At 40.5% G+C, this 26,576-nt stretch overlaps 1 protein-coding gene across 1 annotated transcript in view; it reads left to right on the forward strand.

Annotated features, from left to right (window-relative positions):
* Positions 1 to 252: 252 nt before the first annotated feature.
* Positions 253 to 26,576, forward strand: part of LOC112579411 (fatty acid desaturase 2-like protein FADS2B) — a 47,918-nt gene continuing 21,594 nt past the window's right edge. Inside the window, 4 exon segments of the mRNA XM_044928942.2 lie at positions 253 to 588; positions 14,664 to 14,774; positions 22,995 to 23,192; positions 24,931 to 25,032. Of these exon segments, the coding sequence (XP_044784877.2) occupies positions 268 to 588; positions 14,664 to 14,774; positions 22,995 to 23,192; positions 24,931 to 25,032 (732 nt within the window). The 5' untranslated portion in view covers positions 253 to 267.

Below are 26,576 nucleotides of genomic sequence, written 5' to 3' on the forward strand. Positions count from 1 at the left end.
ACTAATCTTCTTGGGTATGGGGAAAGGTGGTACAGTCTTCATCAGGACAAAAAAAAAAAAAAAAAAGAAGACTCAGGACAGAGAAGTGAGAAGCCGGGAAGGAGTTCACTATCAGGTTTGCCAAGAGTCAAGTAGGCTAAAAAGTTTTCTGTGTAGGCTTCTTACTTCATGGAATAAAAGGAGAGGGAAAAGGTCATTCTGTAGTTTAATCAGGTGAGAATTAGAAATTCCAGGTGTCACGCCAGAAATTCTAAAAGTACAAAGACAATGACGTTTGAAGAAAAGCCTGAGGGCAATGGGAGCCTTGTGGATGAGAACCAGCTGGACCTGAGTGCGAAGCATCAGGCAAATGGGAAACCAGCAGCAAGTGGGAGAGCCAAGCTCCCTGCAAGCCAGGAGGCAAACGCGAAGTGTGGCTTGCCCAGAAAAAGCCTCAGCACGTACACCTGGCAGGAGATCCAGAGACACAATCAGGAGACTGACCAGTGGCTGGTGATCAATCGCAAGGTCTATGATGTTACTGGCTGGGCAGAGAGGCATCCCCATGGGCGACTGGTCCTCAACCATTGTGCTGGGGAAGATGACACGGTAAGGAGCTCAAAGTCTGCCCTCTCTCTCTCTGTTCCAGCTGCTGGGTGGCTGGGACCTTGACTGTCTTTCCAAAAGCATTTCAAGTACGTGTTCAAGCTCCATGATCACTCATCTCCTCCCAAACCAATTTTTCTGGATTCCTATCCAGCAAAAAGTTGAAAGCTAATTAAGCCTCAATGTCTAGCTATTATTTGCACTAGGTTTGGGGTGGGCTCAGATGCTGACAGTAGATACTATGTGTATTTCAGGTTTTGGTTTTTGTTCTTGGCATTATGTTTTTTTGTTTTGTTTTGTTTTGAAATGGAGTCATTGTCTTACAAGAAGAAAGTTACAAATAGGTGAGTAAAATCTGGAAAAAAATGACTTCATTCAAGTAGAAATTTCTCAGACTTCTACAACTGAAGTGCCTGAAACAGACAGCAACTCATCTGGCGAGCATCAAAATGTTGAACAATGTTGAAAGCTTACAGTGACATAGGCTTTTAGACTTTATAGAGTTATTTTTTGTTGTGTAGTTAATTCACTGTGATACAGGTAATACAACCCACTTTTATGGAAGAAGTAACTGAAATCAGAGTGGTTAAGTGACTGACCCAAGTTCACCGAGCCAGCAGATCTCAGATTCAAAACGCTTATCTTTCTGAACTTTCAGTCTTAACCACTTTCCTTCACTGTTTTTCCTCATAACTCTCCTCCACCAAAATAGCTGAAAAAATAGACTTTCAATGGATGCCTAAAATATCACGCATCATATGTGTTAAGTTGCTTCAGCTGTGTCCAACTCTTTGTGACCCTATGGACCACATTCTGGCAGGCACCCCCATCCTTGGGATTTTCTGGGTATGAATACTGGAGTGGGTTGCCATGCTTTTTTCTAGGGGATCTTCCTGAACTAGAGATCGAAACTGTATTTCTTACCTCTCCAGCATTGGCAGGAGTGTTCTTTACCATTAGCACCACTTGGGAAGCCCAAAGACAACATAGACACAATTCAAATGCATGACCTCACTTAAACCTTATCATAAGGAAAGTGAATCAGTTCAGTTCAGTCCAGTAGCTCAGTCGTCATTGACTCTTTGCAACCCCATGAATTACAGCACGCCAGGCCTCCCTGTCCATCACCAACCCCCAGAGTTCGCTCAAACTCACATCCATCGAATCGGTGATGCCATCCAGCCATCTCATCCTCTGTCATCCCCTTTTCGTCCTGCCTTCAATCCCTCCCAGCATCAGAATCTTTTCCAATAAGTCAACACTTCGCATGAGGTGGCCAAAAGTACTGGAGTTTCACCTCTAAGGAAAGTGAATGGTATTCCCATATTAAAGATTAAAAAAACTGATACTAAAACATGAAAATAATGTATCTCAGAGCACACAAATAACAGTGACAAATTTTTAAATCAGATAAGTTTTTTTACCATAAAGCCCTTTATGCTGCTACTGCTAAGTCGCTTCAGTCATGTCTGACTCTGCGTGACCCCATAGATGGCAGCCCACTGGGCTCCCCCATCCCTGGGATTCTCCAGGCAAGAACACTGGAGTAGGTTGCCATTTCCTTCTCCAATGCATGAAAGTGAAAAAATAAAGTGAAGTCGCTCAGTCGTGTCTGATTCCTAGCGACCGCATGGACTGCTCCGTCCATGGGATTTTCCAGGCAAGAGTACTGGAGTGGGGTGCCATTGCCTTCTCCGAAAGCCCTTTATAGCTGATCTTAAAAATAAAATTTCCATTTAATATTGAAGAAGGTTTCTCAATCCTTAAATGCATTTAGGAATCCATTCTAAAATATTCTATAAGAAAGTTGATTTTAGCCCAGTTAGGAACTTTTTCTCTATATTATACACATGAAGAAATGGAGAATAAAAGGTGTTAAATAAACTAATTCAAGATCAGAAAATTAACATATTATAGAGTAGAAATTTAAAGAGTTTTTTATGTTATCCTTGTCGTTTTCATGTTAGTATATAATTTTTCCAACTGGTTTCAAAGCATAGCATTAAAAATATTGATTCAGGAAGCTCTGCTCTGTGAGCATTACCTGACAGATAAAAACAGAATACACAAGCATATGGCTAGTTTGCAAAGAAAGAAAGATTTTGTTTTTTGACACTAGCAACATCTTCTTTCCCCAATTCTCATTTCCCCCTAATTTCTCAACTTCTCTGTCTAATCAGGGTCTTCTACCATCTTCTCATCTTGATTCTGCAGTCAGAGGAATGCCTTTCTGAGCAGACCCTTCCACATCCCCACCACTCTGGTCTGATCTGATGTTTTTAAAACAAAGTTCAACCTTTTTCTGGTAAAGTGTGCATGAGCTTGTAGTCCATAATGGGATTCTCACATGTGTCAGGAAGACCCTAGGAAGCCAGAGAGCTGAGGATAGAAGGAGCCAAGGGACAGTCATTTGTGCAAAAATCAGAAGAAAAATTAACATAAATAAAGGGAAAAAATACTTGTTGATGTATGACAGAAAACCACAAAATTCTGTGAAGCAATTATACTTCAATTTAAAAAAATAAAGTGGCAAAAAAGAGGGAAAAATACCACATATCTCACCTCCACTACACAAAGAAAATATGGGCAATGCTTTCTAACACAAGTCACAGAATCAGCTCAGAGGATGTGTTAGCAAAAATATGTACCTTCAACCACCTTGAATATAACTGGTAGACATAGCTTGCAGAAAGCAGCTCAGCTGATGAATTTATAATTTGCTGGTGAGTTTTTATCTCCCAGAAGTTAGAGAAAGACCACAATTCTGCATCCAAGTCTAGTTAACAAGGAAGAATTAAACCTTATGGGAAAATACCCACTATACCTCAGGATTTGTATCTTAAGGATGAACACCTGAGCGTGGTCAGTCATGTACCCTGGACTTTTAGAAGGCAGATCCAGAATGTTCAGAGAAAAGTCTCCAGAGGATGGCTAGAGAAGAGTGGAAGGGCGCCAGAAGAATTCTGACAACCACAGTATTCTGCCGGAAGCCGGCATATTGCATATTGAGTGAGGATCTGGAATAGCTCAACTAGAATTCTATCACTGCTGGGGGCCAGTGTGAGGCACTCCGCCCGTGGCCAAAGGTCATGAGGAAGGAGGCTCGGCATACGCAAAGGCGGGATCGAGCCTCAGGAGTCCCCCTGGAAATTCTCGAGCATCTACCCCCAAAACCAGAGTCTGCCTACTTTCTGCTTTGTGCTTTCACCTACACCTCTGACTTTATGGGGGGCTGTCCCCCACTACCTCTCTCTGAAAAAAGAGTTAGCTTACAGCTCCAGTTAATAATTCCTGGGTGTGACAGTGTTTCAACCTACCAACTCCTTTGGAAGTCCTCTAGCCTGCCTGAATAGGTTTTTTCCGGCAACATGTGAGAGGCAGGAGATGTTCTAAACTATCTAAACACAGATTCCTTTGAGCAGTTAAAAGATTGATTAGAAATTGTATTGGTGAAGGGTTTTTCACTTGTTGGGCCAATGTTTGCTGCTAAGTCTCCATATCCCTTACCTACTGTGTCCTTGGCGGTGTATTGATTGATATAATTGGTGTATAGAAATGTAAGTAGTAGCCTCAATGTTTGTAATCTTGGACCCTTGAGTTAATTCTTTTCTTGATTGAGCCCACCTCACCGTTTGCCCTATAGGAATGCAACTTTATCCAGTGCTTTTTGGAGGCTGACGCCTGACTTTAGAATAATCACCTTTAGAGAAAAATAAGTTTCTTAAAATGTTAACAGGCCTCCTGGCCAGAAGATGATGTAAATCACCTAAACTTTTGCATATGATAAGTTTGAAAGCCTGGCTTCGATAAGGATCAGGAACTGCTGTCTTTGCATGACTCTATCCCTTCCCCCATTATCCTCCATGCACAACTTAAGGTATAAAGCTACTTTGGAAAATAAAGTATGCCCTTTTTTTGTTCACCGAAATTTGGTCTCCCCATGTCGTTCTTTCACCTTCTAGCTGAACTTTTCCTCTGAGGCAGGGAAGCTTGTCAAGCCTACTAATTTTGCCTGGGCTTCTAAGATCTGACCGGGGAGGCCTTAGTGTCTCCTCTCCTTCGGAAGAACGGGAGGACGCCTGCGGCCTTCGTAGGTGACATAAATTCCCTGCTTTGGAATTTTATTCAGCCTCTTTTCTTCACTGAATTTCTTCGCTGAGCTATCCTTATTTCACCACTCTTTATATCCTTAATAAACGTTTGATTAAGCAGTTGTTTCCTGATTTTCGCCGACACCATCCCCGCTTTGAATTCCCTGGATCCACCGGGGCTGGACCCCGGCAGTATTCCATGGCCACTCAGAGTACATGGAGCCTGAGGTGCGGTATACTGGTTGTACAAGCCTGGGAAAGTCCCTGAAATGCTCTGAAACTCAGCTTCATCATCTGCATAATGGGAATGGCCTTACCCATCTAATTAGGAAATGAGACTAAAGTTTGTAAAGTGTTTAGCATAATACCAGATGCACTTTTCATTAAATCATAGCTATTGTTATTCATATCACACCGCCATAGACTCAGAGGTGTGAGTCACATTTCCTGTTTACCACCTGCTTAGAAATCCTGATTGTTTGTTGCCAACTGAGAACAGAGGAGTATGTGGTGGAGAAACGGCATGACTCTAGGGAAAGAAGGAAGAACATGAAGTCAGAGAACCTGAGGTCAGACACTCTCTCTCTACAGCCTAAAGTGTTTGCAGGCTGTGCCTTGAAAGGCAAATGTGCACCAACATATGATCTCTGTGCACAAGCCCTGGCCCATAGCTACACCTGCCCAGAGCGGCGCATCTTTCCTTATTTACACAGAAACTCTTCTCCAAGCCTCCATCCTTCTCACGAAAAGTACATAATGATACCAAGGTAGCTTGTTCCATAGGGTCACTCATTCATTCATTCATGTGGTCAATTATTCTAAAACTTTTTGAGGTGTCCAGTCTAATGATTAAGAGTACAAATTTGAGAATGAAAGAGGTGTGGTTTGCATCTGGGCTCCACCACTTGCTAGGAATGTCCTGAGGAGCTTGCTGAAGACTTGGAGCCTCAGCTCCTTTATCTAGAAAGTGGGATAATGATACTTCTATCTTATTATGGATGTCAAAGTCAGCGAAGATAAAATAAAGGTTTTCTTCTTATACCTGGCACAGATTAAACACTCAAAAATGACATTTATCATTCCTTAGTTATTCTGAGATAAGTTGTCATTTTGTCCAAAGACTTTTACTAAGAGTTAGTTAGTTAGTTCAGTCACACTGTCATGTCTGACTCTTTGCCACCCCATGGACTGCAGCACGCCAGGCCTCCCTGTCCATAACCAACTCCCAGAGTTTACTTAAACTCATGTCCATTGAGTCAGTGATGCCATTCAACCATCTCATTCTCTGTCATCCCCTTCTCCTCCCACCTTCAATCTTTCCTAGCATCAGGGTCTAATAAAATGAATCAGCTCTTCACATCAGGTAGCCAAAGTATTGGACTTTCAGCTTCAACATCAGTCCTTCCAAAGAATATCCAGGACTGATTTCCTATAGGATGGACTGGTTGGATATCCTTGCAGTCCAAGGGGCTTTGAAGAGTCTTCTCCAACACCATAGTTCAAAACTATCAATTCTTCAGCTTTCTTTATAGTCTACTCTCATATCCATACATGACTACTGGGAAAAAATCATAGACTTGACTAGATGGACATTTGTTGGCAGAGTAACCTCTCTGCTGTTTAATATGCTGTCTAGGTTGGTCATAACTTTTCACCCAAGGAGTAAGCGTATTTTAATTTCATGGCTGTAGTCACCATCTGCAGTGATTTTGGAACCCCCAAAATGAAGTCTGCCACTGTTTCCACTGTTTCGTCATCTATTTTCCATGAAGTGATGGGAACAGATGCCATGATCTTAGTTTTCTGAATATTGAGCTTTAAGCCAACTTTTTCACTCTCCTCTTTCACTTTCATCAGAGGTTCTTTAGTTTTCACTTTATGCTGTAAGAGTGGTGTCATCTGCATATCTGAGGTTACTGATATTTCTCCCGGCAATCTTGATTCCAGCTTTTGCTTCATCCAGCCCAGCTTTTCTCATGATGTACTCTGCATAGAAGTTAAATAAGCAGGTTGACAATATACAGCCTTGGCATACTTCTTTTCCTGTTTGGAACCAGTCTGTCGTTCCATGTCCAGTTCTAACTGTTGCTTCCTGACCTGCATATGGATTTTTCAAGGGGCAGATCAGGTGGTCTGGTATTCCAATCTCTTTCATAATTTTCCACAGTTTATTGTGATCCACATAGTCAAAGGCTTTGGCATAGTCAATAAAGCAGAAAAAGATGTTTTTCCCAGAACTCCCTTGATTTATTGATGATCCAGTGGATGTTGACAATTTGATACCTGGTTCTTCTGCCTTTTTTAAATCAACCTTGAAAATCTGCAAGTTCATGGTTCATGCAATGCTGAAGCCCGACTCGGAGAATTTTTAGTATTACTTTACTAGCATGTGAGATGAGTGCAATTGTGCCCTAGTTTGAACATTCTTTGGCATTGCCTTTCTTAGGGATAGGAATGATAACTGACCTTTTCCAGTCCCATGGCCACTGCTGAGTTTTCCAAATTTGCTGGCATAATGAGTGCAGCACTTTCACAACATCATCTTTTAGGATTTAAAATAGCTCAACTGGAATTCCATCACCTCCACTAGCTTTATTGGTAGTGATGCTTCCTAAGGCCCACTTGACTTCACATTCCAAGATGTCTGGCTCTAGGTGAGTGATCACACCATCATGATTATCTGGGTCGTGAAGGTCTTTTTTGTACAGTTCTTCTGTGTATCCTTGCCACCTCTTCTTAATATCTTCTGCCTCTGTTTCGGACGGAACCATTTTGTCCTTTATTGAGCCCATCTTTGTATGAAATGTTCCCTTGGTATCTTTAACTTTCTTGAAGAGATCCATAGTCTTTCCCATTCTATTGTTTTCCTCTATTTCTTTGCATTGATCGCTGAGGAAGCCTTTCTTATCTCTCCTTGCTATTCTTTGGAACTCTGCATTCAAATGGGTATATCTTTCCTTAACTCCTTTGCTTTTCACTTCTCTTCTATTCAAAGCTATTTGTAAGCCCTCCTCAAACAGCTATTTTGCTTTTTTGCATTTCGTTTTCTTGGGGAGAGTCTTGCTCCCTTTCTCCTGTACAATGTCACAAACCTCCATCTATAGTTCATCAGGCACTCTATCAGATCTAGTCCCTTGAATCTATTTCTCGATTCCACTTAAGAATACTTACGGATTTGGTTTAGGTCATACTTGAATTTTATAGTGGTTTTCTCTACTTTCTTCTATTTAAGTCTGAATTTGCTAATAAGGAGTTCATGATCTGAGCCACAGTCAGCTCCCAGTCTTGTTTTTGTTGATTCTATAGAGATTCTCCAACTTTGGCTGCAAAAATATAATATATCTGTTTTCAGTGTTGACAGTCTGGTGATGTCCATGTGTAGAGTCTTCTCTTGTGTTGTTGGAAGAGGGTAAGTCTATAATACAAGACACAGGCACATCAATTCCTATTATAGAACATATTATTTATTTGATTTTTTTTCAAATTATATGATTTAAAACTAATGCACAATGCTAATAACTAAAGATTTTCTCACCTAGAAAAACTTACCTATGAAAAGCCAGAAACAACCTATAAGTCCAACAAGAAGAATTAATCATATAGATTACAATATGTCCATATGAAGCATGCTACATGCTAAGTTGTGTTAAGTTACTTCAGTCATCTCTGACTCTGGGCAACCCTATGGATTATAGCCCACTAGGCTCCTCTGTCCTTGGGGATTCTCTAGGCGAGAATACTGGAGTGGATTGTCCTCCAGGGGAATCTTCCCTACCCAGGAATCAAACCTGCATCTCTTATGTCTCCTGCATTGGCAGGTGGGTTCTTTACCACTAGCACAACCTGGAAAGTCCCAAGTTTTATATAAGTAAGTCAATAATATTTCTGGGCTCCACAAAAGATGTAAACGCAATCTTGTGTGGTATGCACAAGAGCAGAAAATTCAGAACAAAGAAGTCATGGTTATTACCAAAGGTGCATGCTAAGCCACCTCATGTTCTAAACATCAGGGTATGAGAGGGACACTGAGAAACTCAAGCTCTTCATCAGGGTAAAAATTCAATATGACAGGAAAAAGATGACATAAGCCTAGAGGAAATATAGCAAAATGTGTTTCAACTGCTTGGAAGACTACAATGTGGAAGAGGTTAGAGCTGTGTGCAAGTCCAAAAGACTCCTGTGGAATCAACAGAAGCAAGGCTGGGGTGGGGCAAGAGAGGATGTGTACAGAGGTGGAATACAGATCAGGTTCACATCGTGAGTAAGCACCAGCAGAATAGGTGTCCCGGCCTGGCCACATCCTTTGCTTAACACAATCCTGGTCAATATGATGGCTTGAGGATGAGAAGAGGGGAAGGAGGAAGAGAGGATTAAGGGTATGGGAGGTAAAGAAAGAGACAAGAGACGGACGAGGGGGAGAAAGGGTCTTGAGTTCTGAGCGAAGGACTCTGGATTTCACCATCACTGTAGGTCTTCCTCTCCTCCCACTGCAGGTAATGACACTTCTCTAGCCCAGCATCCCTCCCTACACCCAATCCTACAAGGAAACCTAGCTGTTTGTAAAAGGAAAGTTATCATCAGTAATAACTGCATCTTTTGTGGGCTGTCAACATTTTTTTTTTTACTTTAAAATTAAATTTTAATTTGTTTCTCCTTTGAATGATGGTTCAAGGTGAAAAATAGGTATGAGAATAGAGACAAGTGCAGTTAAAGTGCTAATGGATGACAATGGCCATGAAGAGGGACTCTTTTTCAAATGCCAGCCTGTTGGTTAAGTAAAGGCTGAAGATCAAGAAGCGTTAGTCAAGGCAGAATGGATACAGGCATCTGTATGATTGAGGCCCTTTGCTGTCTGCCTGAAGCTATCACAACATTGTTAATAGGCTATGGCCCCATATAAATTTTTTTTTTAAAGAGTCAAAATGAAGGAAGGAGTCCAGGGAACATGATGAAGTCCTGAATAAGGCACTGACAACAGAAATGAGGAAGAGGGGGTGGATAACCAGGAGACATAATTTATAATAGGGGATAAGTGGCTGGGTAAGTAAGCAGGAGTAAGGGGTCTAAACTGTATGATGGATGCCTTATATAGGTAGGTGGATGGCAGTTGCCATTATGAGATAATGAAGCCAGAAAGATGAATAGGTTTGGTAGGGACAGTGGACATAGAGAGAGTCTGGCCGGAGCTTAGTTAAGTATATCACAGGGAAAAAATCTCAAATAATGAAAGTTCTCAAACAATAGAGTGAGTTATGGCAAAATAAATTAATAAATAACCTTCTGTTTATCCGTGTGTGGGTGGAGGGGAATCTTGGTGACTTCACGTAAACATTCTCCACTCCAAAGTGGCTCTTTTCCACAATGAAGGCAAAGACTATACTCTCCCCATAAATCAGCCTACTCAAAACTTGTGATCTCCTAGAAATACAAGGGACCTTGATTTAGCATTTGCCTTGAAACAGATGAGATCTGAAAAGGAACCAGAAGAGGAACTACCCAAATGTGTAGGAATGGGTGTCTGTGGTTGGGTATTGAATATTCTGGTGAGTTTCTTATTTTTATTTTTTTGGCTGTGCTGCAAGGCAGGTGGGACTTTAGTTGCCCAACAGGGATGGGATCCACATCTTCCGTTGGAAGCATGGAGTCTTAACTACCAGACTGACAGGGAAGTCCCCTGTGGGCTGTTTGAGATAAGTAAATCAAAATCTATGTTCTAGTTATATTGTTTTGTGACTATATACATAAATTCACCATGGGTGGGTTTTTTTTTTTTTTTTCCTGAATTCCGGGAAATTTCAACCCACTTCAGAGGAACCAAATAATAATATTAATATAAAAATATCATCATTTAATGGCATCTGATTCCAAAGATTAAGCTCTTTGATGCTTGGCTAGGTATTCAGCAAGGTTTTGTAATGACTGAATAAATGAATGAAGGGATAAGTGAGCCCATGGAGGAGACTAAGTAGTATCCACAGTTAGAAAACAAATCGAAGCTTCAGAGATTAAGCAAATTTCCCAATATAAACAACATACTGCACTGCTCCCTATACTGTATTTTGGTGTAAATTTAATAGGCACATATTTTGATTGATTGCAGAAGAATATTTGGCAAATGGAGTGTCTCCTGAATTTCAACCCACACATGCCCTCTAGGCCAAGTGCCTTGGTACGGGGCACAGCCTGTATACAGTAGTTAAGATGTAAGGACATGATCCTTCTCAGGCCTTCTCACTTTACATACTTGTCTCTCCCACTAGGGATCATACTGCTCTTCCAATAATGGACATCTATCCAGCCCCCTTTAAATAACAGCAAAAAATCAGCAGGATTTCCAAAGTCACTGTGAAAGCAAAGATAATCACATCTTTCCTCTGTGTTGATACTGTTTGGGAAATAATCAGTGTTAAGAAGAGCTATAGTATAAATTTATGAATAGGTTAGGAAACAGAGATGATGGTTGGGAAGTGAATCAAAAGATAACAGACGAAAATGAGAGATGATAAAGTAGGTAAAAGGTCAGAAAATAGAGATGCTGAGAGTGGGGAAGAGACAGAAGTGCTTAAGACCCATATCCTTTGAACTCAATACTTCTCAACTTTCTCCTTTTTAGAGAAGTCATATGCTGCTCTATTCATTCACCCTTCCCCTTATTCATCAGATCTCTCTTGATCACATGTCATATTCCAGGCACAGCGAAAAATATCAGATATAATTTAATCAATAATGCATTGTCTCAGTCTTCAAAAAAGTCAAAAGACACTGGAGAAGGCCTTTTTGAATACAAAGATTCACTGCAACATCATTTGAAAAGCTTTAGGAACAAAGTGTCATAGGAGCCCAGAGAGATCATCAATAACTTTCCTGACTGTGTTAGGAAGGCATATTTCATCTGGATGTTCAAGAATGAGAAGGAAATTTAAGTAGAAAAAAAATGGAGGAAAGCAGTCAAGGCAAAGGGAGCAGTATGTATTACAAAGCTTCAGAACTATACAGGGTCATGGAATGTTTATCGAATAGGGAGAGTTCCATTGGACAGGATGAGGCATGAAGGGTATGGTGAGAGGTAAACCTGGAGAAGTAGGTTTGGGCCACAGACAAAGTGATGCACGTCATTAAAACCTAAGGTGGGGAAATACTTTACTAACTGCCTAGCATGCATATACTGATCTTAACATCCTCCCAAAACAATCTTGTGTCATCCTTCTTTCAGAAAATGAACTGTACATGTTAAAGCTGGAATGGACCTTTATGGCTTCCTGGCTTTAAAGCCACATAGACTTGAGTTCAAATCCTGGCTCTTCCACTTACTGTGGCAATGTCCTGCAATTTGAAGTCTTTATATGTATAACAAAAATGAGAGAACCTCACAGAACTAAGTTGATGATGATGAGTTGGCCCATAGAGCACCTTGTATACAGGATACACTAAAAAAAAATGGTGTTACTCCCTCTCCCCTTCATTTACCCCTGGACTTTCTTCAGGAGGAGCATACTTGCCAAATAAAGTTAACTAAAAAACAACAACAACTACAACTCATTTTTGAAGGTCTTTTGAGATTTCACAACTTACTCGGTATCTAGACTCTAATAGTGAATTCCTTCAAATTGAATATTCTAAGACTGCCTAAACCACATTTGTACTGCCCATTAATACAATGAAAAGAGTTCCACACAGCAGGGAAATTCTTACTATTCTGGAAAACTCTGTAGGTCTTCAGGTTCTGTTGTCGCAGTATTGACCTGTGAATCTTGCTGAAGATCAGAAGAAACAGTGAACCCAGAGGAATATTAGCGTCAGCATACTGTTCCAGGGCTCTGGATGACTGCTCAGAGTAAGATGCAAATGCAGGGCCTCACCCCTCCTCTACACTCTGATCTTGATCCCTCAGAATGTTTCTCACCCTCATCTCTTCCTTAACAGCAGGCAGAACATGATTTTTCAGTATGGGCCACCCTGAAATGTTTTAGTCACATTGTTAATCACTGAATGACTCTCATCCTGGTTAGGTAAACTAACTTTAGGGTCATTGAATGTGACAATGAAAACACATCTTTGAAAGCAGCATTTCCCAAGAGGGTCAGAGAAAGTGTACAAAGGCAGAATGAACAGTAGAACCTGGACTGGTTCTAGCAGATACAAATCCCTTCTTACATCACTGAATCTATAAAAGTGAGTCTAAAGAGTTGATATTGCACCCTTCTGAATAACCTCATCCATTATATATATATATATATATATATATACACACATACAAGCCTACACATATGGACATGCTTTATGTGTAGGCTTGTATGTAGTTCTAGATGTATCTAAAGTTGCTTTAGATTTTGAAGATGGAGGGTTCATTATATTCACTAAAATAATTCAGAGCTCACTCTGAGTGGAGTATGGAAAGAAACTCTCTGAACTGTTATATTTTACTGAAGAGAAGGAAGGCAGATAGCTCTTATCCAGGTGTGTCTTAGTCGCTCAGTCATGTACAATTCTGTGCAACACCGTGGACTGTAGCCCACTAGGCTCCTCTGTCCATGGAATTCTCAGGCAAGAATACTGGAATGGCTTGCCTTTCTCTTCTCCAGGGTATCTTCCCAACCCAGGGATCTAACTGGGGTCTCCCGCATTGCAGGCAGATTCTTTACCATCTGAGCCACCAGGGAAGCCTAGACGTATACATATTGGAAAGAGAACTAATATGTTTGAGAATTTACTATAAACCACTCAGATTCTAATCAATTCACTTAATTTTTATAATAACTTTATAAATTGAGTAGCTATTACTGTCACTCCCATGTTAGGGAAGAGAAAACAGGAGCATGAACTGGTCAAGAGACTTGTCCACAATTACACAGCAAGTGTAGAACTTAGGTGTAGGAAGGCTGCTCGGGGATCCGGTTTCCTAATCAGCACTATGAAACACCACCACTCCAGAGTATTGTGTATGGCTTCCACATATTCAAATTAAAACCTTGGTTATTTTTCTTCATATTAATCATTCCTATTCTCAAAACCATAATAGCAAGAAGTCCAGTATCTTACTCTTGGAGAAGCCTCCTTCCCCCCAAAGCAGTTTAAATCCCTGGAGAAAAAAAAAAAAAAGTCTATCTCTTATTTCCAAACTTAAGCAGGACACGAGAACCAACACTTCTTCTCATAGCCGCTTGGAGTTACTACTTAACATGGGAATGGAGTTGGAAAAATATAGTTGGTCAGCTCTATTTTGTGCCTGTCTCCAGCCCCTACAGAGAATGCTTTGGTGTTTGTTGTTGTTGTTGTTGTTGTTGTTGTTTTTTAGAAAGAGTGCTAAGGTTCCTTCAGTGATAAACTTAGCCAAGAAAGTGCCACTTTAGACAACTAAGGATTCGAGGGCTTTGCTCCCATGCTTTCTTAGATATTTGTTATCATCATCAACTTTAACTTGTCTTTCCTTGGAAATAACTTAATTCAAGCACCTCTGTCCCCTGGTCCTTGACCAAGAACTAAAAGGGAAACTCTGATAAATGTGATTTGCATAGGCAGTCTTGGTTGATGCATGCTCCAAACAATGTGGGCAACTCCCACACCAAGCCTGAGGTTTGACTCTAAAAATTCACCATGGCCCATAATCTCAAAGCCAACTACTTCTTCTGGGCTCAATAAAATAAACAATGATCTCTTCCAGTGCTTGGGGATCAACTTTCTACCCAGGACTTGCCTAGTAAGCCATGCACTCAGTGGGTGGATCTGCAGTGTGAGGCTTTCATAGAGGAATTTCAAGGGTAATTCTGATCAATGAACTTGAAGTGTCAACCTAGAGTTAGAAGTAAATGCTCTATAACATAGTCTGTGCTTATTCTTTTTTTTTTTTATTTTTTTTTATTTTTTTTATTTTTTATTTTTTTTTTTGTGCTTATTCTTAAGGTCAATACAGAACGAAGTAAGAAAAGGGAGATATCTGTGCAGAAGCATGTCATTTTTAAGCCTCTAACAGTTCTCTCTGATTCACAGGACGTCTTCAGAGCCATGCATCCGGAGCCTGACATTGTGCGGTTGTACCTTAAACCACTGCTCATCGGAGACCTTGCTCCAGAAGAGCCCAATCAGGAGAGAAACAAAAACGTGAGTGAGGTCTCGGGACTCACAAGTATGTAGAGGGATGGGGACGAGGTATATTACAGGGCCAATTTATCATTTTCTGTGGGAAACCAGTCATCCTGCCTGGAAGGACCTGCAATAGTATAAATGAGAGGATTCCAAGTATTTCAAAGCAATGTTATCCTCCTGAGATCCTCAGAATTCTTAAACCTCTGAGAAACAAAGGAATGGGATGCATGGCCCTGTGCCAAACAGTAATTCCATGTTTCTAACCACCTACTTTTTGGCATGCAACTTACACATAACTTTTCTTTTTCCATGACTGCTTATAATTCTCTGATGTTCCCTGTTAAACCAGTTTCCATGAGAGCAGAGACTATGTCAATTTTGCTCATCCTCTTGAGAAATTGTATGCAGGTCAGGAAGCAACAGTTAGAACTGGACATGGAACAACAGACTGGTTCCAAATAGGAAAAGGAGGATGTCAAGGCTGTATATTGTCACCCTGCTTATTTAACTTATATGCAAAGTACATCTTGAGAAACGCTGGGCTGGAGGAAGCACAAGCTGGAAGCAAGATTGCCAGGAGAAATATCAATAACCTCAGATACGCAGATGACACCACCCTTATGGCAGAAAGTGAAGAGGAACTCAAAAGCCTCTTGATGAAAGTGAAAGTGGAGAGTGAAAAAGTTGGCTTAAAGCTCAATATTCAGAAAATGAAGACCATGGCATCCTGTCCCACCACTTCATGGGAAATAGATGGGGAAACAGTGGAAACAGTGTCTGACTTTATTTTTCTGGGCTCCAAAATCACTGCACATGGTGACTGCAGACATGAAATTAAAAGACACTTACTCCTTGGAAGGAAAGTTATGACCAATCTAGATAGCATATTCAAAAGCAGAGACATTACTTTGCCAACAAAGGTTCATCTAGTCAAGGCTATGGTTTTTCCTGTGGTTACATATGGATGTGAGAGTTGGACTGTGAAGAAAGCTGAGCGCCAAAGAATTGATGCTTTTGAACTGTGGTGTTGGAGAAGACTCTTGAGAGTCCCTTGGACTTCAAGGAGATCCAACCAGTCCATTCTGAAGGATATCAGCCCTGAGATTTCTTTGGAAGGAATGATGCTAAAGCTGAAACTCCAGTACTTTGGCCACCTCATGCGAAAAGTTGACTCATTGAAAAAAGATTCTGATGCTGGGAGGGATTGCGGGCAGGAGGAGAAGGGGACGACAGAGGATGAGATGGCTGGATGGCATCACTGACTCGATGGATGAGTCTGAGTGAACTCCGGGAGTTGGTGATGGACGGGGAGGCCTGGCATGCTGCGATTCATGGGGTCGCAGAGTTGGATACGACTGAGCGACTGATCTGATCAGATCTGACTCCTCAATACCTACTGCCGCAGGATTGGACCTGTAGTAGGAATTCCCATAAATAGCTGTTGAGTCAGTGATGTGACTATATCCTAACTATAGTTCTTTTTACAATTGGAGAAATTACAGTTCCAGGAGAATAAACTACCTTCTGAAAAGCAAAGAACAGGAACTCCAGTTCACCTCTTTCTGGCTCCAAACCTTTGGGTATCCCCCACGAAAAGCACCACTTTTCTTTTGCCAAGACTTTGGTTGACTGAAAAACTGTCTTCAGGAGGCAGGGCCTCCATAAGACTAGACTTCACTAGAATGGCTGCACTTAAAAGTATTTTAGCTAATATTAAGCACTGCGTGTTTTTTTTTGTTTGTTTGTTTTTGCACTTCATGTTTTAAAACAGCTTACAATTGTACCATTCTTTTGAAATACTTTGTACAAAGTGGTGATCCAGATATCACTGTGAGACAGAAAGAATAAGAATTACATTTCCACTTAAAGAAATGAAGAACCAAACTCACAAGGGGACAGGAGGAATCTGAGGAGAGATGACTGGTTACGTGCAGGCCCAAGACGAATACTTAGGCTGACTCCTGAGGCCCATGTGCATCCCTCAAGGCTGTGTGTCAGGAAGCAACGCACGGTACTGAGATGACTGGGCCATCAGGCAGACAGCCTGGACACATAGCCCGGTTCCTATGATAAGGTGTAGGAGCCGAGATATTGTTCGGTCAGTAAGTCATGTCTGACTCTTTGTGACCCTGTGAACTGCAGCATGCCAGGCTTCCATGTTCCTTCACTATCTCCCAGAGTTTGCTCGAACTCATGTCCATTGAGTCCATGATGCCATCCAACCATCTCATCCTCTGTCGCCCTCTGCTCTTCCCGCCCTCAACCTGTCTAGGCACCAGAGTCTTTTCCAATGAGTTGGTTCTTCCCATCAGGTGGCCAATGTATTGGAGCTTCAGCTTAACCATCAGTCACTTCAATGAATATTCAGGGTTGATTTCCTATAGGACTGACAGGTTTGATCTCCTATAGGACTGACAGGTTTGATCTCCATGCTGTCCAAGGGACACTCAAGAGTCTTCTCCAACACCACAGTTCAAAAGCAACAATTCTTTGGTGCACAACCTTCTTTCTGGTCCAACTCTCACATCTATACATGACTACTGGAAAACCCATAACTTTGACTATATTGACCTTTGTTGGCAAAGTAAGGTCTCTGCTTTTTAATATGCTATCTACGTTTGTCACTGCTTTTATTCCAAGGAGCAAGCATCTTTTAATTTCATGGCTGCAGTCACCAGCTGCAGTGATTTTTGGAGCCCAAGAAAATAAACTGTCACTGTTTCTATTATTTCACCATCTAGTTGCCATGAAGTGATTGGACTAAATGCCATGATCTTCATTTTTGAATGTTGAGTTTGAAGCCAGCTTTTTTTACCCTCCTCTTTCACTTTCATCAACAGACTCTTTAGTTCTTCTTCACTTTCTGCCATTAGAGTGGTATGATCTTCTTATCTGAAGTTGTTGATATTTCTCCCAGCAATCTTGATTCCAGCTTCTGCTTCATCCAGCACAGCATTTCACATGATGTACTCTGCATATAAATTAAATAAGCAGGTTGACAATATACAGCCTTGATGCACTCCTTTCCCAATTTTGAACCAGTACATTATTCCAAGTCTGGTTTGAACTGTTGCTTCTTGACCTGCATACAGGTTTCTCAGGAGGTAGGTCTAGTACTCCCATCTCATTAAGAATTTTTCACAGCTTGTTGTGATCCACAAAGGGTCAGAAGAAACAGTAAACCCAGAGGAATATTAGAGTAGTCAGTGAAGTAGGTTTTTTTTGTTTGTTTGTTTTGTTTTGTTTTAAAATTCTCTTGCTTATTCTATGATCCAACAGATGTTGGCAATTTAATTTTTGGTTCCTCTGCCTTTTCTAAATCCAACTTGTATATCTGGAAGTTCTCAGTTCATGTACTGTTGAAGCCTAGTTTGAAGGATTTTGAGCATTACCTTGCTAGCATGTGAAATGAGAGCAATTATGTGGTACTTTGAATGTTCTTTGGCATTGTCTTTCTTTGGGATTGGAATAAAAATTGATTTTTCAACTACTGTGGCCACTGCTGAGTTTTCCAAATTTGCATATCGAGTGTAGCACTATAGTAACATTATCTTTTTGGGATTTAAAATAGCTCAGCTGGAATTCCATCACCTCCATTAGCATTAAATCACCTCCATTAGCATTGTTCATATCAATGCTTTCTAAGGCCCACTTGACTTCACACTCCAAAATGTCTGGCTCTTGGTGAGTGACCATAACATCCTGGTTATCTGGGTCATTAGAGCTTTTTTGTATAATTCTATTTATTCTTGCCACATCTTCTTAATATCTTCTTTTCTGTGAGGTCTTTACCATTTCTGTCCTTTGTTGTGCCCATCTTTGCATGAAATGCTCCCTTGACATCTCCAATTTTGTTGAAGAGATCTCTAGTTTTTTCCATTCTATTGTTTTCCTCTACTTCTTGCTTTGTTCACATAAGATGCTTTCTTATCTCTACTTGCTATTCTCTGGAACTCTGCATTCAGTTGGGTATATCTTTCCTTTTCTCCTTTGCCTTTCACTTCTTTTCTTTTCTCAGGTATTGTAAGGCCTCCTCAGACATCATTTTGCCTTTTTGCATTTCTTTTCCTTAGGGATGATTTTGATCACCACCTCCAGTACAATGTTACTGTAATTTGTCATGGGAAATCATGGGACCGGATGCCATGATCTTCATTTTTTGAATGTTGGATTGTAAACCAGCTTTTTCACTCTCCTCCTTCACTTTCAACAAGAGGCTGTTTATGTCCTCTTCACTTTCTGCCATAAGGGTGGTGTCATTTGCATATCTGAGGTTATTGGTATTTCTCCCAGCAATCTTGACTCCAGCTTCTGCTTCATCCAGCCTGACATTTCGCATTATACACTCTGCATAGAAGTTAAATAAGTAGGGTGACAACATGCAGCCTTGATGTATTCCTTTCCCAATTTGGAACCACTGCATTGTTCCATGTCTAGTTCTAACTGTAGCTTCTTGACCTGCATACAGGTTGCTCAGGAGGCAGGTAAGGCAGTCTGGTATTCCCACCTATTGAAGAATTTTCCACAGTTTGTTGTGATCCACATGGTCAAAGGCTTTAGCATAGTCAGTGAAGCAGAAGTAGATGTCTTTTGGAATTCCCTTGCTTTCTCTATGATCCAACAGATGTTAGCAATTTGATTGCTGGTTCCTCTGTCTTTTCTAAATCGAGCTTGAACATCTGGAAGTTCTCAGTTCATGTACTGTTGAAGCCTAGCTTGGAGAACTTTAAGCATTAGTTTGTTATCATGTGAAATGAGTGCAATTGTGCAGAAGACTGAACATCATTTGGCATTGCCTTTCTTTGGGATTGGAATGAAAATTGATTTTTCAAATCCTGTGGCCACTGCTAAGTTTCCCAAATTTGCTGGCATATTGAGTGCAGCACTTTCACAGCATCATCTTTTAGGATTTGAATTATCATAGCTGGAATTCCATCACCTCCACTAGCTTTGTTGGTAGTGATGCTTCCTAAGGCCCACTTGACTTCACATTCCAGCATGTCTGGCTCTAGGTGAGTGATCACAACACCATCGTGGTTATCTGGGTCATTAAGATCTTTTTTGTACAGTTCTTCTGTGTATTCTTGCCACCTCTTCTTGATATTTTCTGCTTTTGTTAGGTCCATATGGTTTCTGTCCTTTATTGTGCCCATCTTTGTATGAAATTTTCCCTTGGTATCTCTAATTTTCATGAAGCGATCTCTAGTCTTTCCCATTCTATTGTTTTCCTCTATTTCTTTGCATTGATAACTGAGGAAGGCTTTCTTATCTCTCCTTGCTATTCTTTGGAACTCTGCATTCAGAGAGGTATATCTTTCTTTTTCTGCTTTGCCTTTCACTTCTCTTCTTTTCTCAGCTATTTGTAAGGGCTCCTCAGACACCACTTTGCCGTTTTGCATTTCTTTTCCTTGGGGATAATTTTGATCACCACCTCCAGTACAATGTTATGAACTTCTGTCCATAGTTCTTCAGTCAATCTGTCTATCAGATCTTATCCTTTGAATCTATTTCTCACTTCCACTGTATAACTTCAAAGGATTTACTTCAGGTCATACCTGAATTGCCTAGTGGTTTTACCTACTTTGTTCAATTTTAGTCTGAATTTTCCAATAAAGAATTCATGTTCTGAACTACAATCAGCTCCTGGTCTTGTTTTTGCTGCCTGTATAGAGCTTCTCCATCTTTGGCTGCAAAGAATATAATCAATCTGATTTTGGTATTGACCATCTAGTGATGTCCATGTGTAGGGTCATCTGTTATGTTGTTGGAAGAGGGTGTTTGTTATGACCAGTGTGTTCTCTTGGCAAAACTCTGTTAGCCTCTGCCCAGCTTCCTTTTATACTCCAAGGCAAAGCTTGCCTGTTACTCCAGGTATGTCTTGACTTCCTACTTTTGCATTCCAATCCCCTATGATGAAAGAAAGCTAAGCACTGAAGAATTGATGCTTTTGAACTGTGGTGTTGGAGAAGACTCTTGAGAGTCCTTTGGACTGCAAGGAGATCCAGCCAGTCAATCCTAAAGGAGATCAGTTCTGGGTGTTCATTGGAAGGACTGATGCTGAAGCTGAAAGTACAATACTTTGGCCACCTGATGCAAAGAACTGACTCATTTGAAAATCCCTGATGCTGGGACAGATTGAAGGTGGGAGGAGAAGGGGACAATAGAGAATGAGATGGTTGGATGGCATCATCGACTAAATGGACATGAGTTTGAGTAAACTCCAGAAGATGGTAATGGATAGGGAAGCAGTGTGCAGCAGTCCACTGGGTCTCAAAGAGTCGAACACGATGAGTGACTGAACTGAACTCATGGTGAAAAGGACATCTTTTTTGGTAATAGTTCTAGAAGGTCTTGTAGGTCTTCAGAGAACCATCCAACTTCAGCTTCTTCAGCATTAGTGGTCAGGGCACAGATTTGGATTACTATGATATTGAATGGTTTCCTTTGGAAATGAACAGGGATCACCTTTCTTTTTTGATTTTGCACCCAAGTACTGTATTTCAGACTCTTTTGTTGACTAGCACACTTGTGTGATCTATTAAAGTTATCTATGGCCACCAGAATTCTGATGTTCATGGGGCCTTTCAAGATGAGCCCATCCAGACTTTTCCCAGGCATTGGATCATTTAAAAGTATCAGTGAATTTTGAAATGAATTTTCTTCTTTCTAGGATTATGTTCATATCTCTATTTTATTATTATTTCAAATTTTTCTTCTCTTTTACATCTGAACAATGCAATTTTCATTCTTATACCCTGGTCACTTTCTCAACAGTCTGAGTTTCAAACCCATTATAGTCATTAAGCTAAGGAGATATTTCTTCCCAGGCCTTTCACTGACTCTTGAGTATGATGTGCAAGTTTGTAAATCAGTGCTAGCACTTGACCTACATACATAAGCACAGTGCATGTACACAGAGTCAGGACTCCTCCAGCCAATGGAAAGTGAAAGTGAAGCCGCTCAGTCGTGTCTGACTCTTTGTGACCCCATGGACTGCAGCCCACTAGGCTCCTCTTTCCATGGGATTCTCCAGGCAAGAATACTGGGGTGGGTTGCCATTTCCTCCTCCAGGGGATCTACCTGACCCAGGGATGGAACCTCGGTCTCCCACATTGCAGGGAGACACTGGGCACCATCTGAGCCACCAGGGAAGACACACTCACTAATACCACAGGAAACCCTGTCTCATTCCTGTAGAGCTCCTGAGCATCTCACAGGAAATGCATCTTTTGGGCTAATCTAAGTGAACTCTATCTTTCATAAAGGAGTTTTTTGCACACGCTAAAGACTGGCATATTGATATGCCAGTCATAAAGCCACTGCCTGGGCGTAGGACACCTACTTACCTGAGCAGCTGTGAGAAGAAAAGAAATGAATATTGTGATAAGCCAGCCACTTATCTATGTTATCAGCTGATAACATAGAAAGTAACACAGATCCATGTAGATAGCAAAGTTGCCCAAAGTATAATCAGAGTTCAAACAACACATTAATTTAAAAAGGCAACTATTATTAATAGATACATACTTCTACATATAAAATAGATGAATAACAAGGACCTACTGTATGGCAGGGATCTATATTCAGTATCTCATAATGATCTACAATGGAAAAGAATCTGAAGAAACAAATCTTTTGTTCTGATAAGTAGAAAATTAATTTTGGGGGTTTTCCCCTGGCAGCCCAGTCGTTAAGACTTCTCTTTTCAATGCAGGGGGTGCAGGTTTGATCCCTCATCAGGGAGCCAAGATCTCACATGCCTCACAGCCAAAAAATAAATAAATAAATAAAATAAAAGCAATATTGTCACAAATTCAATAAAGATTTCAAAAGAAATGATCTGCATCAAAAAAAAATTAATTAATCACTTTTAAAAAGAGAATTGTTAGAGATATGTATCTCTTCATTGAACCCCCCCACTCCCCAAAAAAGAAGTAAATTATAAGTCCCATAACAATTTGAGGACAGTTTACAAATCACTACTCATCTGTCTCTTCTCCAGAAAAAAAAAAATTCATAACTTGTTTTAAGCATTTTGCTTTTATGTTAATTTTTTAAGGTTTGGGTTTTTTGTTTATGCCTAATTATACTTATTAAATAAATAAATGTCTATTCATAAAATTAAGGTATCATAGATTAAATTATTAAATTATTAAAATAGATTAATAATTATGTTGATCTGTACTCCCTCTCCACTGAAGGAACTAATTCTTTTCTTGCATATTTATCTCACAGTCCCAGCTGGTAGAAGATTTCCAAGAACTGCGGAGGACGTTAGAGACCATGAATATGTTCAGTGCCAACCTGCGGTTCTTCTTCCTTCACCTCGCCCAGGTCTTGATTTTGGAGGCCCTGGCTTGGGTAATAGTGTGGCATTTTGGCAGTGGCTGGCTTATCACAATATTCATTTCTTTTCTTCTCACGGTTGCTCAGGTGAGTAGGTATCCCAAGCCCAGGCAGTGGCTCTATGGGAAGCCTCAGAATTTTTTCTTCTCTCTTTACACTGGTGTCAGCGGCTGCCTGGCACTTCCTGGCAAGCTAGTCATCAGTGTCTGACACCAATAAGTTTTCAAAACCCACAGGGCCCCAGTTCTCTTATCTGTAACATAGGGTAACAATTTTTTATGGAAATATTCTGAGGAGAACTAAACAAGTTACTCTGTAGAGTACCTAGCACAGAGACTGGCACGTGGTAAATATCCTTGACAGTTGTTGCTCTTTGCCCGCCATTATCCACACAATGTCAGTAACTGAGGTTCCGTTCTAGGCCATGTAACCTTCACCTTTGTCTTTCGTTCATTAACCATTTCGTCCATCAACCATTAACATTTTTCATGGTGGTTCAATGATTTTATTAAGACTATAGGCATATACATGAACTTATTTTGTTTTCTTTTTAATTGCTCAGTTGTTTCCAACCTTTTTTGACCCCGTGGACTGTAACTGGCTCCTCTGTCCATGGATTTCCACAGGCAAGAATACTGGAGTAGGTTGCCATTCCCTTTACCAGGGAATCTTCCTGACCCAGGGATCAAATCCGAGTCTCCCACATTGCAGGCAGATTCTTTACCATCTTAGCCACCATGAAGAAAGGAAGCCTCACATTAATTTATACCTATATGTGTGTGTGTATATATATATATGTATATATATATATATCACTATTTATACATGATGTTTCATAATAAAAGATTCTACTAAAGATGTTATCTATCTGTATTTTTTTTAATTCCCTGAGACCCTAGCCAAAATCTTCATTTCACCAATACTTATCAATACATCAGTCTATGAAGAGAGTCTATTTATTATTACATGATAATAGGATCGTGTATTCTGCCAGAAATGGCAATCAGCAACTGGCATGTAACAGGGCAATTGATAAATCCTTTGAATGAAGCACAGATCTCTGAAGATGGCCTTCTATGACCACAACACTGTATTGTGGACACAAAGGGAAACACACCTGACCCTGCCCTTGGGAAACAGTCATCCAGGGGAGGAGCTGGTCATTTAAATATCTAGACAGGATACAAGGCAGAAGGAAAAGAAACAAGCATGTGCTGTGGGAGCAGAAAGAGGCATCTAATTCTAATTGAGGCAATTGGAGATGATTTCATGGAGAATTAACATCAGTGTTAATTACAAAATTTTATATGCTCATTTTTTTTTTGAAAAGTCAACTTGCTTTATTCTTTGAAAAGCAACTTTTAGAATCAAGAAAGGAAACAAATATTTGTTTGACTGCTTAGCATTATCAGGAATTTTACATGTATTTTGGCTGCACGACAGCTGAATGAGCAAGGTTTATTATAATCCTTGCTTCTCAGACAAAGAACTGAGTTCAGAGCTACCGACTAGCTTGCCAAGAGTTGTATAACTTGTAAAGTGGTGAAGGACAGTTTAGAGCCCAAGTTAGCCTGACTCGAAAGGCATCCTCTTTCCATTCCACACTGGAAGATTCTGACAGTGGAGAGAAGAGCATTCTAGGCTGAGAGAACCACCTGTGCAAAGGCACAGAGATGGGAAAGAACTCAGCAAGTGCGACACACTTGGTTTGAGGTCAGACAAGATCTCCCACTGTTCTCCTGGGTTCCCGAACCTACCAGTGGGCTCACTTACTACTTTCTTCTTATCTTGTCAACTTCTTTGACGGTAACCCTGTCTCTTCCAGGCTCAGGGTTCATTTCTGCAACATGACATGGGACACCTTTCCATATTTAAGAAGTCCAAGTGGAACCGCCTGATGCAAATATTTTTGATGGGTCATCTCAAGGTACTGAATGTTCCAGGAGTATGATGGGATTCTGAAAGTCATTTCACTAAGCAGTGGTTTCTACATACACTTATCAGCAAAATATGTTACTACACACCACACAAGTAAATGTACATATACTAACAATGTAGTGACTATACATATTATATATATATATAATTATATACATATATAATAATTATATATGCATATAATATATAATTATATATATTAGTATTATATATATATAATTATTATATAAATATCAGTTTAGTTTAGTTCAGTCGCTCAGTTGTATCCGACTCTTTGCGACCCCATGAATGGTAGCACGCCAGGCATCCCTGTCCATCACAAACTCCGGGAGTTCACTCAAACCCACGTCCATCGAGTCGGTGATGCCATCCAGCCATCTCATCCTCTGTTGTCCCCTTCTCCTCCTGCCCCCAATCCCTCCCAGCATCAGAGTCTTTTCCAATGAGTCAACTCTTCACATGAGGTGGCCAAAGTACGGAGTTTCAGCTTTAGCATCATTCCTTCCAAAGAAATCCCAGGGCTGATCTCCAGAATGGACTGGTGGGATCTCCTTGCAGTCCAAGGGAATTTCTTGGACTGCAAGAGTCTTCTCCAACACCACAGTTCAAAAGCATCAATTCTTCGTTGCTCAGCCTTCTTCACAGTCCAACTCTCACATCCATACATGACCACAGGAAAAACCATAACCTTGACTAGATGAACCTTTGTTGGCAAAGTAATGTCTCTGCTTTTGAATATGCTATCTAGGTTGGTCATAACTTTCCTTCCAAGGAGTAAGCGTCTTTTAATTTCATGGCTGCAGTCACCATCAGCAGTGATTTTGGAGACCCAAAATATAAAGTCTGACACTGTTTCCACTGTTTCCCCATCTATTTCCCATGAAGTGATGGGACCGGATGCCATGATCTTCATTTTCTGAATGTTGAGCTTTAAACCAACTTTTTCACTCTCCACTTTCACTTTCATCAAGAGGCTTTTGAGTTCCTCTTCACTTTCTACCATAAGGGTGGTGTCATCTGCATATCTGAGGTTATTGATATTTCTTTTGGCAATCTTGATTCCAGCTTGTGTTTCTTCCAGTCCAGCGTTTCTCATGATGTACTCTGCATATAAGTTAAATAAGCAGGATGACCATATACAGCCTTGACGTACTCCTTTTCCTATTTGGAACCAGTCTGTTGTTCCATGTCCAGTTCTAACTGTTGCTTCCTGACCTGCATACAGGTTTCTCAAGAGGCAGGTCAGGTGGTCTGGTATTCCCATCTCTTTCAGAATTTTCCACAGTTTATTGTGATCCACACAGTCAAAGGCTTTGGCATAGTCAATAAAGCATAAATAGATATTTATACACACACACACATAATATTATAACATATATGCTAAAACTAGAATTTTAAATATTTAGGAGAAAAAGTTTATTTTTATTAAAAAGTTCTGTTTTTTTCTCAGCCAATAAACTATTTGGCCCAATCCCTGGTACACCATTGGAGAAGGCAATGGCACCCCACTCCAGTACTCTTGCCTGGAAAATC

This window comes from Bubalus bubalis, chromosome 16, assembly GCF_019923935.1.
Source record: "Bubalus bubalis isolate 160015118507 breed Murrah chromosome 16, NDDB_SH_1, whole genome shotgun sequence".
In the NCBI taxonomy this organism is placed as follows: Eukaryota; Metazoa; Chordata; class Mammalia; order Artiodactyla; family Bovidae; genus Bubalus; species Bubalus bubalis.